At 39.2% G+C, this 14,835-nt stretch overlaps 1 protein-coding gene across 1 annotated transcript in view; it reads right to left on the reverse strand.

Annotated features, from left to right (window-relative positions):
• csmd2 (CUB and Sushi multiple domains 2) overlaps positions 1–14,835 on the reverse strand; it is a 253,349-nt gene that overhangs the window by 217,970 nt on the left and 20,544 nt on the right. Inside the window, exon 2 of the mRNA XM_032580630.1 lies at positions 1,477–1,693. Within this exon, the coding sequence (XP_032436521.1) occupies positions 1,477–1,693 (217 nt within the window). The remainder of the gene's footprint in view (positions 1–1,476; positions 1,694–14,835) is intronic.

Genomic DNA, 14,835 nt, shown 5'->3' on the forward strand with positions numbered 1-14,835 from the left:
AATGGTTTGGTACATTTCCTGAATAGTTTCAGTCTACTGTGAGTGGTCCAGATGTCAATGCATCCCTGACAGGGGACCCTGTGAAATAGAGAATTATTTTCAGGTATCTTTTCAGTTACTCTTTTCCATTTTTCTGTAAAGCTACATCACAGCACCTGGTCCTGCACCTCCAAATTTTTGTCACTATACAGATCGCGTGCGCCATCTTTGATTTAAAATGGCATTTATATGATCCCTCAATAAAGACTATCTTTTTGGAAAATACTGCACCAACGTATGGATCAAGTATAGAAGCCTTGCCGCTTGCTTAATTCTCACACACTCACATGAGCCTCTAAAAATGTGACTACGAAGGCTGAGTTTTAGTCGTGTTTCTAAAGGTTCATGTAGAGCATGCAGTCAGATTGGTATGAGCACATACATCTTTGTGAACAAAGAACAAAGCGCATTTAAATTTCACACACATGCTTGTTTTGGCACATGCTTGGCTCTGTGTCTGATTCTGAAACTTGATCAAGCTTATGTACATGAATCACACCACCAGCCAATCACAGACAAGTCTTCTCCATCCACTTAGAGAATTCCTTATTCATCATTTGCTTATAACATCCGATCACAGCCAGCAAAATCAAATACTGCATCAAATGGCAGACAACACCAAACAAAACTGTAGGATATAGCAAAAAAATAAATAAAAATTATACAACAACCACCTGATTCTGTACTCTAACATTTAGTTACAGATACAAATACTTTGTATCCATAATAGTTTATTTTTTCTTCCTTTTTTTTCTGCTTTTAAACGTTACCAGCATTAATTGGCTTGTTTTAAGATTCACTGGGTGAATACTTGATAAGGATTTAACTAGTGTAGAAAATGTATATTATTTAATTGTATGATTTTATATTTGACTTTTTTAAGACTTATTGTTGGTGTTTCGGTATTGTCAAAAATGTCTACCAATAACACATAATTATCTAATATATTTAAGTTTCCAGTCAACTTTTAACACAGTGGACCACTGCTGTAGTCCATACCACCAGTAGTGGTAGAGACCACATACCATGTCATAGTATATGGTATCAAACATATAAACATAGCAATACCAGCCTCATATTTTGGTGTAATCTCTCTGGGTTGGAAATTTGATACTGCTACTTGAGTGTGTGAATGTTGGCTCACAAAATGTTTTTGTGCTTACACCCAAGTGCCTAAAGCTCTGAAGCGAAAATCCAGTGAATCACCTTGAATATGTCACAGAGTCAGTGTGGGATTAGTCACTAAGAATTTTGCTCCCAATGCACCTGAAGCAGTTTTAGTTACATCCATTTTTATGATGCATCTACAGTTTTGACTAAAGGTGACAGCAAAGGACGCTGTCGAGTTGACACAGCGTCACATAATCATAAGATCATCATTTGTCAAAGCTTGCATGAAACACGAACACATGTAATAAACTTGGATGGCATGTTTACCTTGTTCGCAGGTTCCCTGGGCTTGGCGGCCCATCATAAACAGACAGGATGTCAAAATCCTCCTCCAGGGCGAAGCCTTGAAACACCAGCTGTATCCGGTTATGATCCGCTCCCACAATGACCCATGTACAGTTGGCATAGTTTGGATAACCGTAAGGATATCCAGGACTCTCTATCGTCCCATTGGGACTGTGTAGAGTATAACTGCAGTTCTGAGCTGCAGAGAGAAGAAAAAATAACAAAAGAAGACTGTTAAAAAAAGACCAGAGGACATGCTAGAACAGGTACAGTGTAGATGATTTTCTTTTCTTTGGCCTACACCAACATACTTTGAAGAAAGAAAATTAGAGATATGCACACCCACAGTCAAGCTGTTTGGACCCAGTGCTGCAACATCCATTATCACCCACAGCTTGCAGCATGAGCTATTAATATTGTTGTGCTAAATGGCTCACCATCTCCACTGCTTTCCTTACCTCTTTACCACTTCTACCGTCACACGCATGTTCAGTCACCGGGCCGCTCACCACATTAATAACTGGTTCCCACATTAATGCAAGACATACAGTTGCTCAAGCAGAGAAGACAAGGGGGAGGAGAGGATGTGGAGAGACACACTTGAGTGCCTTTTTAATTGATGTCACCTCGTGATTCCTCACCCCACCCCTCAATCAGGTTGTACGGAATGAAATTTTAATAGTACATGTTGCCATCTATCAGAGATGGGTACGTAAAAGGGAAATTCTGTGTCTATGCGTTTCATCTCCATGGATTTAGCTGCGGGAGGAAATAATGTTTTACTGTGCGAACTGTGTTTTATATTTTGTGCAAGTCTCCATGTTATGAGAATGCCTTACTGCGAGGGAACAGATGAATAAAAGTGCTTAGATATCGCTCCCTAACTGATGTTGCAGTGATTTGATATCATGTTTTTGGTAGCGATGGTTATCTCCCCTAAGCAGAGCGGACTGAAGTAAAAAAAAAAAAAAAAAAGTTTAAATCTCCTCTGTAGCAAATGTGAGCAGTCAGCTGTCAGTCTGTTGCCAACAAGTGAAGAGAGGATACAATCTGATTTTGAGAGACTGGCAGCAGGACTGTTGCATTCTCATACAAGCTGTAGAAAAACCACCCGTGCAGACAAGCACGCTCACATGGGTTCTATTTATCCACAGGATGTACGTTTTATTTTTGTTTGCCTTAGAAAAAAGTATAATCAAACTGGAGTCTTTTTATAGATTGTAATTGTACGAGTAATTGTAAGAGTAATTGTACTCTTGTAATTAGAGTACAATTATTACCTATAAAATCTGCATTCTAAAAAAAACATGGTTAATGCAGTCACTTGTTTTGTTCTTTAGAAATTATTGTTTAGCACCAATATCACAGAGGATGAATTGCTTCCCGCAAACCCTAGACAGACAGATCAAGTACAGTGAATGGATGAAAGAGGTTAATAATAATAAATGTCATTTAGAAGTGCCTTCCATAACATTCAAGGTCACTTTGCAAATGTTTCGGTGCTTAGCAAATGTATTTAAACCCTTCCAAGAATTTTACATGTTGTTGTTTTTCAATAGTGATGCATTAATTTGGGATTTCAATGAATTGATGATCACAAAGTATTTCATCAATTGTGAAGATTGAGGAAAAATTGAGGAAAAAAGAACATTTGAAAAATGTGAAATGGGGACTGTTTTCAGTCCCCATTTCTCTGATATCTCAAAGCAAAATCCAGTGTAACCCCTCCAAAGTCACTGAAGTAGTAGTCTAATTATGTGTGAGATAACGTTAGTAAATACAGCTGCTCTGTGAAATCCTCAGAGGTTTGTCGGAGATCATTAGTGAACAAGCAGCATCATCACAACCAAGAAACAGCTGGCAGGCCAGGGATAAATTAATAGAGCAGTTTAATGCAGAGTTTGGTTATAAAACAATATTTCAAGCTTTTAACGTCTTATAGCACCAATTAACTTCTTTTCTGAACTGCCGTCCTACCAATATCAAAAAGTCCAAGCAAATATAGTATCAAGTAATATTTTTGGGAGTGCTTTTTAACCTAGAAAAAAATGAAAAAAAATATGTATATCAGTACAATGGCAAAGGGAATCTTGAATCTAATCAGGGAACCACTTAGGAAGGTCTGGAGCAGCTGCAGATACGCAAGCTCAGGTGTCAGCAAATGTTGATGGTACATCTGTTAATCATGTTCTCCAAAAAGTTGACCTTAGTGGAAGAAAAAATGCTAAAGGGAAGTTTCTGTTCAGCAGTAACAGGGGACCTGGTTAGCATGGATAGAACTAAACACAGGGCAGCAATGGAGGAAAACCAATTAAAAGCTTTAAAAGACTTGAAAGTGGTTGCAGAATTTTACATTCCTGGAATTGTAGATGGAGCTACAATTGGCATGGCTTAGTTTGAAACACATTCACCGGAAGATTGTATAGTTGGCACCTTAATACAGTTGAGAACATGCAACTGAAAATGGATTTTTACAGATACTTTTCATCCGTTCTTGAGCAATTTTAGGAGCGGAATCGGCATACATCTGTCTAGAGGACCTGCACCTGTAGACGCTACAAAAAGTGGTTCTATAAGGTATTGAGTTATAAAATCTCAATTATAAATGGATTGCTGCATTGTCTTAAATGTATAAGACATTGTAAAGAAATGTATAAAATAAGTCCTTTCCCTTCCTCTTCACATTTGGGCATGTGAAAAAAAATGGTATGAATTATTTGCAAGGCAATGTATTTGAATAGATTAAAAAATACAGTAGTCTAAGTGAAGTGTAATTCCTTTGGGCAGACCTCCTTATTGATGGCTCCTCTGCCATTTAAGTTATTATTGTGCCAGATGGATGCAGCTTCTCTTTTGAACATTTACCATCTTATCCTGTTGAAATGATATGCATTCGTTACGAATACTGTAGAGACATGTCTGTGAAACAAATGTGCTCAAACACAATGCAAATAATCGACTAAAAGACAGCATAAATGAAATATCGAATAAATAAAATACAATTTTAAAATATGTTCATCTGAGACTATTTTTTGAAAAAAAAAAAAGTGAAATCCACCTAATTTATTTACTCTGAAACTTAAGAGAACTTGTGCTACTTTGTCCACAGTCTCTAATGGCTAGCTCAATCCCCAAAATTCTTAATCCATCCAAACTTTCTATCTGAAATGTTTTTCATGTCTAACACACCTGCATGGATTACCAGGTACTAAGACAGCAGGCATGAAAACAAGATGACAAGAAAAACAATTGTCTGAGAATTACTTACAACTGAAATAAATATTTTCTTCAAGAAGAAAAATGAGAAGAAAGGAGCCACAAATTAAGCTTGGACATGGTTAATCCCTGGTAAGGCACACAAGCAAATTCGGCATTTGTTGTTCCAGCTTTATTCAAGGCTTTTATCATTTGAAGGAAGGCACATCAGGCCTTTACTGAATTCTAACTTGCAGCTGGAAGACATGTGACACACACACACGCGCGCGCAAACAAAATAATATTAACTTTTCTTTGCAAGTAAAGCTGAAAAATTGTAATGACAATACACTCCTGGGAGGATGAAGAGTGGATGTGGTTTCAGCATGGCATCACAAGCAGCAGCATAAGGATAATATCATCTCGAGTCAGAGTGTATCCATCACGGTGCTGTTGACTCCTGGGGGCCTGTCTCAGCAAAAAAAGAAAAAAAAAGTCGACAGTAGCCTCTCAGCCGTCACTTTCCAGATCTTCATATGTGGTTGACCTCTTCCAAAAGATGCTAATGTGCGAGTGCTTGAACTCTGACAACTTGAATATATTTAGGCAGCTTGTTGCATGGAAACAAGATGGGAAAAAAAGAAGAAAAAAAAACGGAAGTAGATGTGAAGCCAAATAAAAGCGGCAGACATCGCCAGATTACCCGCTCCTCAAACGCAAATAACTAAACCCTGCAGAACTTACTCTTATTCTAATGACCCCTCCTTTTTTTGTATTCTCAATCGTGATTTTTAATCAGTAATGAAAGAAAAGAGCAAAAGCAGAAAAAAGTTCTAATTGAGAGCAATCGCTATCTGATTTTTCATTAAAGACGTTGAATAGGCTCTGCAAGCGGGTCTCCACCCAGCAATTACGTTCAGGTCAATACCAATATCCAGGTAAAGCCTCACATCCCACCTCTCGCAGCTGATTTTCATAAACACAGTCTGGTCAATAATCCCCTCATCATCTCTCTCATTACAAAGCCTCTGTCAGACAAATGCCAATCAATGGCTCGTCCTGGTGGTTGGCACTGATGGAGGTCAGGGTTGACTGTGAAGCTTGTACGTGGTTGGGTCCATTGGGTAATACTACAGAATAATACCGCAGAGGTCAAAGCAACTTAGTTGGTATTAATAAGTTTCATGATTAAATTGAAACATGAGAAGAAATAAATTGTCTTACAATGGCTACTTGGCGTGCAAATTGAAAAAGGAAACAAAAGGGAAAGGGCATTTTGAAAGAGGATTAAAGCTTGTGTGTTGTTGCAGTATAGTGAACACACAAGGCGTGCTTCGCACTGCCTGTCTTAAACTTCCTTACTTTTTTTTTTTTTTTTAGGATAAAGCCACAAAAATCGGTGTATTTCAATGGGATTGTATATTATATTTCAGTGAGATTTTATGTGATAGAACATGAAAAGGTAATTAAAATAATTTTAAAAAAATACAATTTACTAAGTAGTTAGTAATTTGTATTTTTGTTAGCACGCGCACCAAACAAATACAGCCTTGTTTTAAATGTCTTAATGTATTCATAATGTTTATGTGAAACTTTAAAAAGTAACCATAAAGTAAAACGGAGAAGCTCCCCAGCTATCACTAAACTACTATCTTGGAACATTAAGGTTTCCCGTGCAGCTCTACGGATAAAGAAGGGTGGATCGAACCAAAACCTTTTCGCGTTCAACAGCAAGAATTTAATCTAACAGTTCGTTCTGCACTTGACTGAATTACTCACCTTAAATAAACAAAAGCGAAATGTAAATATCACTGGTGAGTGAAGGAAATCTGTCCCACCAAATTAGTCCGAACTCTTCCCATGAAAGGAATGGTCAGTGGGAGGAATCTCCGTTAATGAGGGAACTTCTGAACAGCTGCTCATGCTGCATTCAGGTGCAGCTGGTAAACTAGGTTGACGCGACCTGAAAACTCCAACGTGGTTTTAGAAAAGACTCTATTTAAAACTTCTAAACATAAATATTGACAGTGTTCAAGTGGCTATTCTCAATTACCAATACAAACATTTGACTGCTAACTTATTCACTAATAAAAATCCAACCAAATGGAACCATGTCTATAATTTCCACTATAAGATTTTTATATGTATATATTTTAGAAAACGACGAAATTAGATTAATTTCAGAACTCTGTTTACTGTTGACTAAAGTAAAGAAAATAAATACATTTTATTTATTTTTCTCGATTAATATACATACCAAGCCATGATTTGCAGGTACTTTTACACCCCTAACGCAAATGCATCCCTCAAATCTGAGATTTTCATTTCTGGGTAGATACTTTCCTTTAAAATTACATATATGTATACACAACGTTGTGTTCACTGGTGTATAATGTCAGTGCCAACAAAATGCATAGAAATTTCAAACATGTCAAAAAAAAAAAAGTTTTGCAAGGCACTTTTTAATAATAGGATAACAGCTTATCAACTAGAAAATTTCTCAAGAAATTTAAACGGGGCCTGCTAAAGTGTGCCAGCTGGATTGGAACCCAGCGTTTTGATGCTAAAAATTAGCATCAATGCTAAAGTAAGCTACAATGTATTCAATAGCATGTGGAGAGTCATAAGCATGTTGAGTAACATGGACTTACTCCATTCAACATGTTAAAATTTGTGTAGCCTATAAACTAAAATGAGCCAAAATGCTAATGTTAGCCTAAGTGTTACAAGTGGCATGTGGGGTGTCACTAGCATGTTGTCTTACATTGACTTTCTCCATTCAGTGTGCTAAAACATGGCTAATAAATCAAATAACTAAAAAACTTATTTTAGGGAAAAGACTATTGCTGGACTGCTAGCGGGAGGGGAGGGGGGCAGTGCACTACTAATGTGTGTGCTAATGTTAATGTTAATGCACTGCCTTCTGATTTTTACTTTTACAAAAGTAAAAATCTGATGTTTACTTCGTGGCACTTCGTTACCAGAAAACCCGCTCATCGCTTAGCAACAAATATTGTTATTGTTAAAAAAACAAAAGATTTCTTCTGCTGTTTGAAATACTACTTATCTTAAACTACTTAACAAGAATTGTGCATTTGGTGAATTTGGCAGAAAAGTGAAAATGTTTTTTTTGTGTTGGGGGGGGGGGGGGGGGTGTGTCATTGGCGGTAAATTTGTTATAAAAAACATTCAACACAAAAGTAAAAATCAGATTTATACTTCGTGGCAGTTCATTACCAGAAAAAAATCCGCTCATCTCTTAACATCAAATTAATAAGTAATATTATTGTTTATACAACATAAGCTCTTTTGAAATACTGCTTATCTGCTTAGACACAAGAAATTTATAGTTGGTAAATTTTGCGAAAGTAAAAATCATTTGTTTTCTTTGTGGCACTTTACCAGAAAACGCACTCGTCTCTTAGCAACAGATTAACAACAGATATTGTTATTGTTCAAAAAACATAAGGATTTTTGCCTTATTTTAGCCTTGCTTTCCAAGTGACCTGAGAGGAATGTTCAGGCTTTTATTTTGAAATTTTCAGCAAGCTTCATTTGAAAAGGCCTCACTAATCCCTTGTGTGACGGTGGTTGGGTTAAACCAGTCATTTAACACCCAAAACAGCAAATACCTGCTGTGAAAAAAAGGAAGGGTTTTATTTTGTTGGGTATGTGTTGCTCTTATTTTGACAGTCCAAAGTGGCTGTCAGTTTAGGTGCATCAAGTTTCATGAGTCATATGGAACTTACTTCCTTTGCTCTTCTGCCATAGTGTTTGTGTTAAGTTCCTGTAGTTAACACAGGAACTTAACACAAGTTAAGTGTTAAGTTGACTTAACACTTAACTTAAGTTAAGGCCTTACTGTTCGTGTAAGGCTTTACTGTTCCTGTAGTAAGGTGGCAGCTCTGCTCTCCTCTAGGAACTGAGTGTTCCACCGTCTCTGTAGTTCTCTACATCTCTGCTCTCCTCAGTGATCTATTGCTATGGTAATTAATCCTCTCTGAAAACCGTCGTGAGAGACGGAGGAGCAGACAAAGTTCTATCTCTGTTTTGAGTCCAACTGACACAAAACTGTGTCAGTTAGAATTTGTTTTGATTTGAATTTGGTTCGGTTTTTTTCGCTAATTACGTCGCCATGGTTACTCAAAAAGGCCAACAAAAGCAACGACACCACTCACGGGATCAAGCCGCTCATTTTGATACACGTATTCTGCTCAAGTTGATAAAGTCGATATCCTCTCTGTAAATCTCTTTCGGTTTGAGTTCTACATTACCGATCTGAGCTCACTTAACATGCATTTATGTTTGCGCTGGAGGACATGCTCCTAATTGGCAACAATAAGAAGAATGCTGCATTACATCTTCATAACTTTAGTCTTTGCCCTGAAAGTATTTCACCATCAAAGGATGAGAAGTGAGGTAACCGAGGCTCTGTAGTTCTTGCCATTCTTTGAAAGCCAAGAGCCTTTGATTAAGTAGATCCTTCACTTCCAGCCCTGGTTGAATTATTTAAGCCTCGCCCAAGGTGCATTATGAAATTAACTGCTGAGAGTCTGTGACCTACTCTTAAGCTCCTCAGTGTAAATCTGCTGGGAAAATCCCATCCAGCAGTTGACCCCACTGACAAACCATAAAGCCCCCCCATAAAGAGACTGCTGGCCATGCTGTTTTAGCCCCTGCTAGACCACCAGCAAAGTAGAAGGTTATAGTTTCTTGGCTCATGTTTGCACAGGTGTGCCATTATGAATATGGAGTAGCACCATAAATGCTGCTTCAGCAATTAAGGTAATTGCTGTCTTATTTCAGTGTTTAATATTTTATCCCACCGCATGTTTTTGCGGTCCTGTTCACTTGGCGTTCACCGCAATGTTGTTTATGCCCAACGTCTGTGGATGTTCAACAGATATGCTGTGCAGCGCCCAGCCCACTGTGTCGCTGGCAGCATCCGCTTTGCTCCAGCCGTGTCTGCTGCGCGTGCTGCCAAGTGAGCGTGCAGAGAGATGGTGTCACCTTGCTCGGGCAGAACTCCAGGACTTTACCTGTGCGTGCACTGTGCGCGCAAGGCTTTGTGTGGCTGCTATTGTTTGCTTTGCAGAGACAGTTGTTTAGCAGCGGGTGTACAGAGCGGAGCTAGTGCGCCCTGACAGTTTGATAAATCGGCGGTCACTGTTGCCGCACTAAGGCGGGAAAGAGGAGGAAACAGACAGGAAGAGAGTAAAGGACAGCGAAACAGACAGGGCTTTGGGGTGGTGGGAGGGATAGAGGCCGATGGTAAGTATGGGCATGTGAAGAAACAGATTCGGAGGATCTATCAATCAATCAATCAAATTTTATTTGCGTAGCACATTTCAGCAGCAAGGCATTTCAAAGTGCTTTACATCATATCTACTGCATGTAGGGAGGAAGTGAGCAAGAAGTGCTGGAATGTGAGAAAGCACATGTCAGGGCAGTAAGAGATAATGCAGCAGAGAATGAGGGTGACTGAATAGGGAAAGGTTGGATGGGATAGGAGATTTTGAAGGTGTGACATTCATGAGAGGCCACTAAATCAGCACTGTTTGCAAAAAATATGGGTTTATGAACATTAGCAGGCTGTTTTTTTGTGTGTACATGTGTAGGGCCCCTTAAAAGTATTAATACAAGTTAAGTGTTTTCACATTGTTAAGCCAATCTAGTGTTGGTTTTGCGCCACAGAAGGCATTTGGCATGCATCTAAAAAAGTTCCCATCTGTTTTGGTTTGAACCATTCAAATGTCTTCTGTGTCACCTACACAACTAGTGCTATAGTAGAAACTACAAGTAGGACTTCTTATGGCTTTCTTCTTGCCACTCTTTAATGTACCAGATTTATAGAGTCCACAATTAATAACTGCTTTGCAGACAGCTTCTCCATCCTAAGCAAAGACTCTTTGCAACTCCCCCAAAAGCTACCATAGTCCCCTTGACCGATTCTCTGATTAGTGCCATACTCTTTCTATTCTTGGATGGTGAGCAATCACCAGCAATTACTGAGAGCTGGACTGTATTTACTAAAAAGGTGCCTTCTGAAAGCAATTGGTTTCATTATATTTAATTTAGGGGCAACAGGTGAAACAGGGTAAAAATTTTGCACAAAAGCAAAACATCGACCACTTTCCCATTCCTTCCACGTCACAATAATGCACTACTTTGTCGGTCTATCACATATAAAATCTTGATAAAAGGTTTGCAGTTGTTAAATAGCAAAATGTAGAAAAGATCCACAGGTGAAAAAAAGATAATTTAAGAGGCACCATATGTGCAGAAAGTCTTTGCCCTGGGAAACCATCATGTCTGACAGTTGTAGGCCTGCATCCCCTGCAGAGACCTCAATGGAAAGACATGTCTCAATGGAAAGACATGTCACCATGACAAACATAATCCTAACATCTTATTCTCTTAATACCGAAACAGCATTTTGGTATTAAGAAATACCAAAGAAAAGATTCAGTCTTTTCTTTCTGATTTGTTATCCCTCTCTGTCTCTGATTTGTCCACTCGTCAGTGATCCCAGTTTGCTGCTGAACAAAAAGGCGACGATGTTAAGAGCCTCCTGCACTTTCGGTCAATAAGAGAAGTGGCTTATGCTGTGCAGGACGAACACATGAAGGGAATAACAAAAGTCGACTGTTTGAAGTTAGGATTTTGAAAAAAAGAAAAGTTAGGCCCGTGGACAAAAAAAATATAAAGTCTGTGGCTTTGTTATTAGGAGTAAGCCTACCGTCTGGAATTGGCCAAGATTATGTTAAAAATGAAAAGCTGTTGCAAAAGAAGCAGTTTTGTTGGGGTTGGAGTTGCCATTGTGCGCAGAACAGACCACACTTTTCACCATTAAATTAGAACTCTATTATAAGTCTCCATATCGCATAGAAAAACTGCATTCAGCTCTTTTTTCTTCATAAAAGAATGCATATATGCAGTCCACAGGGGGCAATGTTCATAGAAAATAAGCACCTCATATGAGCAGATGTGGATTACTTTCTGGCCTAATAAGTGGGTCCCCATAGGGTTTATAGAGCAACAACAAAGCTATTCACTGTTACTTACAGCCTGCCCCATGAGTAAACTTCAAACAACCAAATGTGGGGTTTTTATGGCTGTTGGGGTGTGTGTGTGTGGGTGTGTGGGGGTGCGCGGGGGTGTGTGTGTGTGGGGGTGTGTATGTGTGTGTGAGCACGCACTTGTGGGCGTGAGTGTACCAGTAACTACCTCCTTGGTGGGAAGATAAACCCCCCCACCTCATAGATCGTCCCAGCACCACTATTTGTCTTCTGACGTGTCAGCGCATATGCCCGCCTTGACCGCATCATAACCAAATTAACCTCGAGATGGCCACCATTAAAATGGAAATGGGCAAGCTTAGCTATCTTGCTCGCCTCCCTGCATTAGGATAATGTCCCAGCCTATGATGGCATTGGCTGCCATTCCAAACAAGCCAAATGTAGTGGAAGGGGCTGGAGATTGGCTTTGTTCTGCATTGTGTTCTCTTAAGCAGGTTTTTTTTTTTCTCACAGTGCATTCTTGTAAAGGTTGAGTTTTAAAAAGCCGAGAGGCAATAATCGCTTCAGCTTAGATAGTAAGCGTAAAAGCCAATCTTTAAAATTAGGACTCCTCCTTTTTTATTTCACAAATAAATCTAAAGATTCACAGATTACAAAGTGTGTTTTAAGGAATTTGAATTCAGAGTAGAGCGATCCGTTTTTAGCTATTCTCTACATTGTATATTTCACGGTTGTCTGGTGTGTTAAATGACATAAAAGAATTGAAATGAAGCTTTTTGTGAAATAAAAACTAAGTTCTGCTGAATCTTAGTTTTCAGCAGAACGATACAGACCAGGTCTGATCCGTCAATCCATGTTAGAGTTTGAACAAGAAGTAAACAAATGTAGTCCGGACAGTAATAAAAAAATAAAAAATAAAAAAAAAACCTAGCTTAGCACAGATGGGTATGAAGCTAACCTTTATCACAGTCCGAAGCTTATGTTTAGCTATTTGCGGCACTCGCACAATGCTAGCAAACCATTTCTACCTTGTCTATCACTCTATCACAGTTTCTTGTCCATAGTTGGTAACAAACCCAGCTTTTACTAGTTAGCTTTGTCAACACAACAGAAAAACTTGAAAACTTCCTCCTTTCTTACTTCAAAATAAGAGTCTTGAACACAGACTCATAAGCATGCCAATTTTAAAACTCTATGTTAAGCGCAGAGGTCACTAGTTGTCAAAGTACCACTGGTATTGTATGATGTAAACCCCAAGACAAATAACTACTTAACAGAGTTAAGAATAAACAGACCCAAAAGATTAGTTGGTCAAGTATAGTATTTGCCATAAACGAAAACTCTTGAAAGAAAAGGCAGATGGAGAATTGTTCAAGAAATCCCAGGATTCTATACACAGAACTGTGTAACAGCGAATAAGGAAAACAGCATGGTTGCCACATATCTTCTGTCCTACTTGCCTTCGAAGTCTAAAGAAGGATTTGGGAAAAACATAACAAGACGGAAGTTAAGTAGAATTTGGTAAATGTGTCCAGTGATTTAGTCATTTTGCTAGTTGCTATTAGCAAAGCAATGATGGAAGGACAATATTTATTATATTTATTTCTAGAATATGTGACATGTTTAAATTCACAATGGACATGGGGACAATTTAGAGCAGGGGTGGGCAACTCCAGGCCCCGAGGGCCGGTCTCCTGCAACTTTTGGATGTATCTCTACTTCAACACACCTGAGTCAAATAATGAGGCCATTAGCAGGACTCTGGAGAACCTGACTGCACTTAGGAGGTGATTCAGCTATTGGATTCAAGTGTGTTGGACCAGGGAGACATCTAAGAGTTGCAGGTCACCAGCCCTCGAGGACCAGGATTGCCCACCCCTGATTTAGAGTGAGCAGTTAACCTATCTAACAGTGCCCAAACAGAACCCACAAATGTACGGAGAGAACATACAAGGTCCATGCAGAAAGACTGAGATTTGAGTTCAGGACCTTGTTGCTGCCAGGCAACAGTGCTACCAACTACGCTACTGACATCAGGATCAGAACTCTTCTGATTTTTAGGTCTTCATGCAGTTTATAGAAGGCCCCCAAAAATTTAAAGTAAAACTCCTGTCAAACTGCGTGCTTAATCTGTCCCTCACTTGAAGAAATTAGTATTTACTGAGATGCTACGTGCTCTTACTAGTTGGAGACCCACTGGTTTAGACTGACACAGCAAAGAGATAGATAGCACTTTGTGGGTCAGAATTTACTTTGACATGTAATATTATGACGTTTTATCTCATGGCTTGGCGTCTTGCAGAGAACCCTTCTTAAATGGAAGAAAAAGAGTTTGCATTTTCATGAGGATTAACATTCTTGGATGCCTATTCATGTCCAAAAATGGGGCAGGAAAATGTGGAAGAAAGCGATGAAACCAAGTGGCGCATGCGTTTCAAAATGATGTAATGCCTTTTTCTTTTTCTTTTTTTTTGACATTTTGGTTCAAGGATTGTTTTTTATTTTTAATTATTGTTTATTATTAATGCTCGTACGACTGGCCACAGACCGCGGTGATACACAGAAGTTGTAGTCTGCACTTAGCAGTGGATTGCAGTCTGCCTCCGCAGGATGAGAAACGTGCAAATTTAACAACAAACTAGTGTTTCAGTATTCAATATAAACCCACATTTAGCCAAGGAAACATCTCTAGGATCTGGTTGCTACAACAGTTGAGAACTCTTAACATTAATACAGACGACAACTGATCAGACGTGTTCGCCGGTACGCGCCCGCATGGGGCTGCACGTCACCAGAATCGGCGTTGCGCAGCTCCTTTGCTGCTGCTGCATGTTTACGACCGCATCTCGGCGTCACACGGGCACTAACGTTACAATAATTATGAACTCATAAATGTTTTGCCGTGCCCATCGGACTAGCATGATGTCACATAAAGTTTGCCATTTCCCTCTGTCTGATGCAGTCAGTGGGAAAGACGGAGCACTGCAACAACCCTTTTAAGGAACAGACGGATGCGGTGCTTTTACGTCTTGTCTCCACGCCTCGGTGCTTCCCGACTCGAGAGTTAGCATTAGGACAGAGAGCTGACACAGTTAGCTCTGCTGGGAGACTCGGTGGCTTTGCATTT

This window comes from Xiphophorus hellerii, chromosome 13 (assembly GCF_003331165.1).
Source record: "Xiphophorus hellerii strain 12219 chromosome 13, Xiphophorus_hellerii-4.1, whole genome shotgun sequence".
Taxonomy (NCBI): domain Eukaryota; kingdom Metazoa; phylum Chordata; class Actinopteri; order Cyprinodontiformes; family Poeciliidae; genus Xiphophorus; species Xiphophorus hellerii.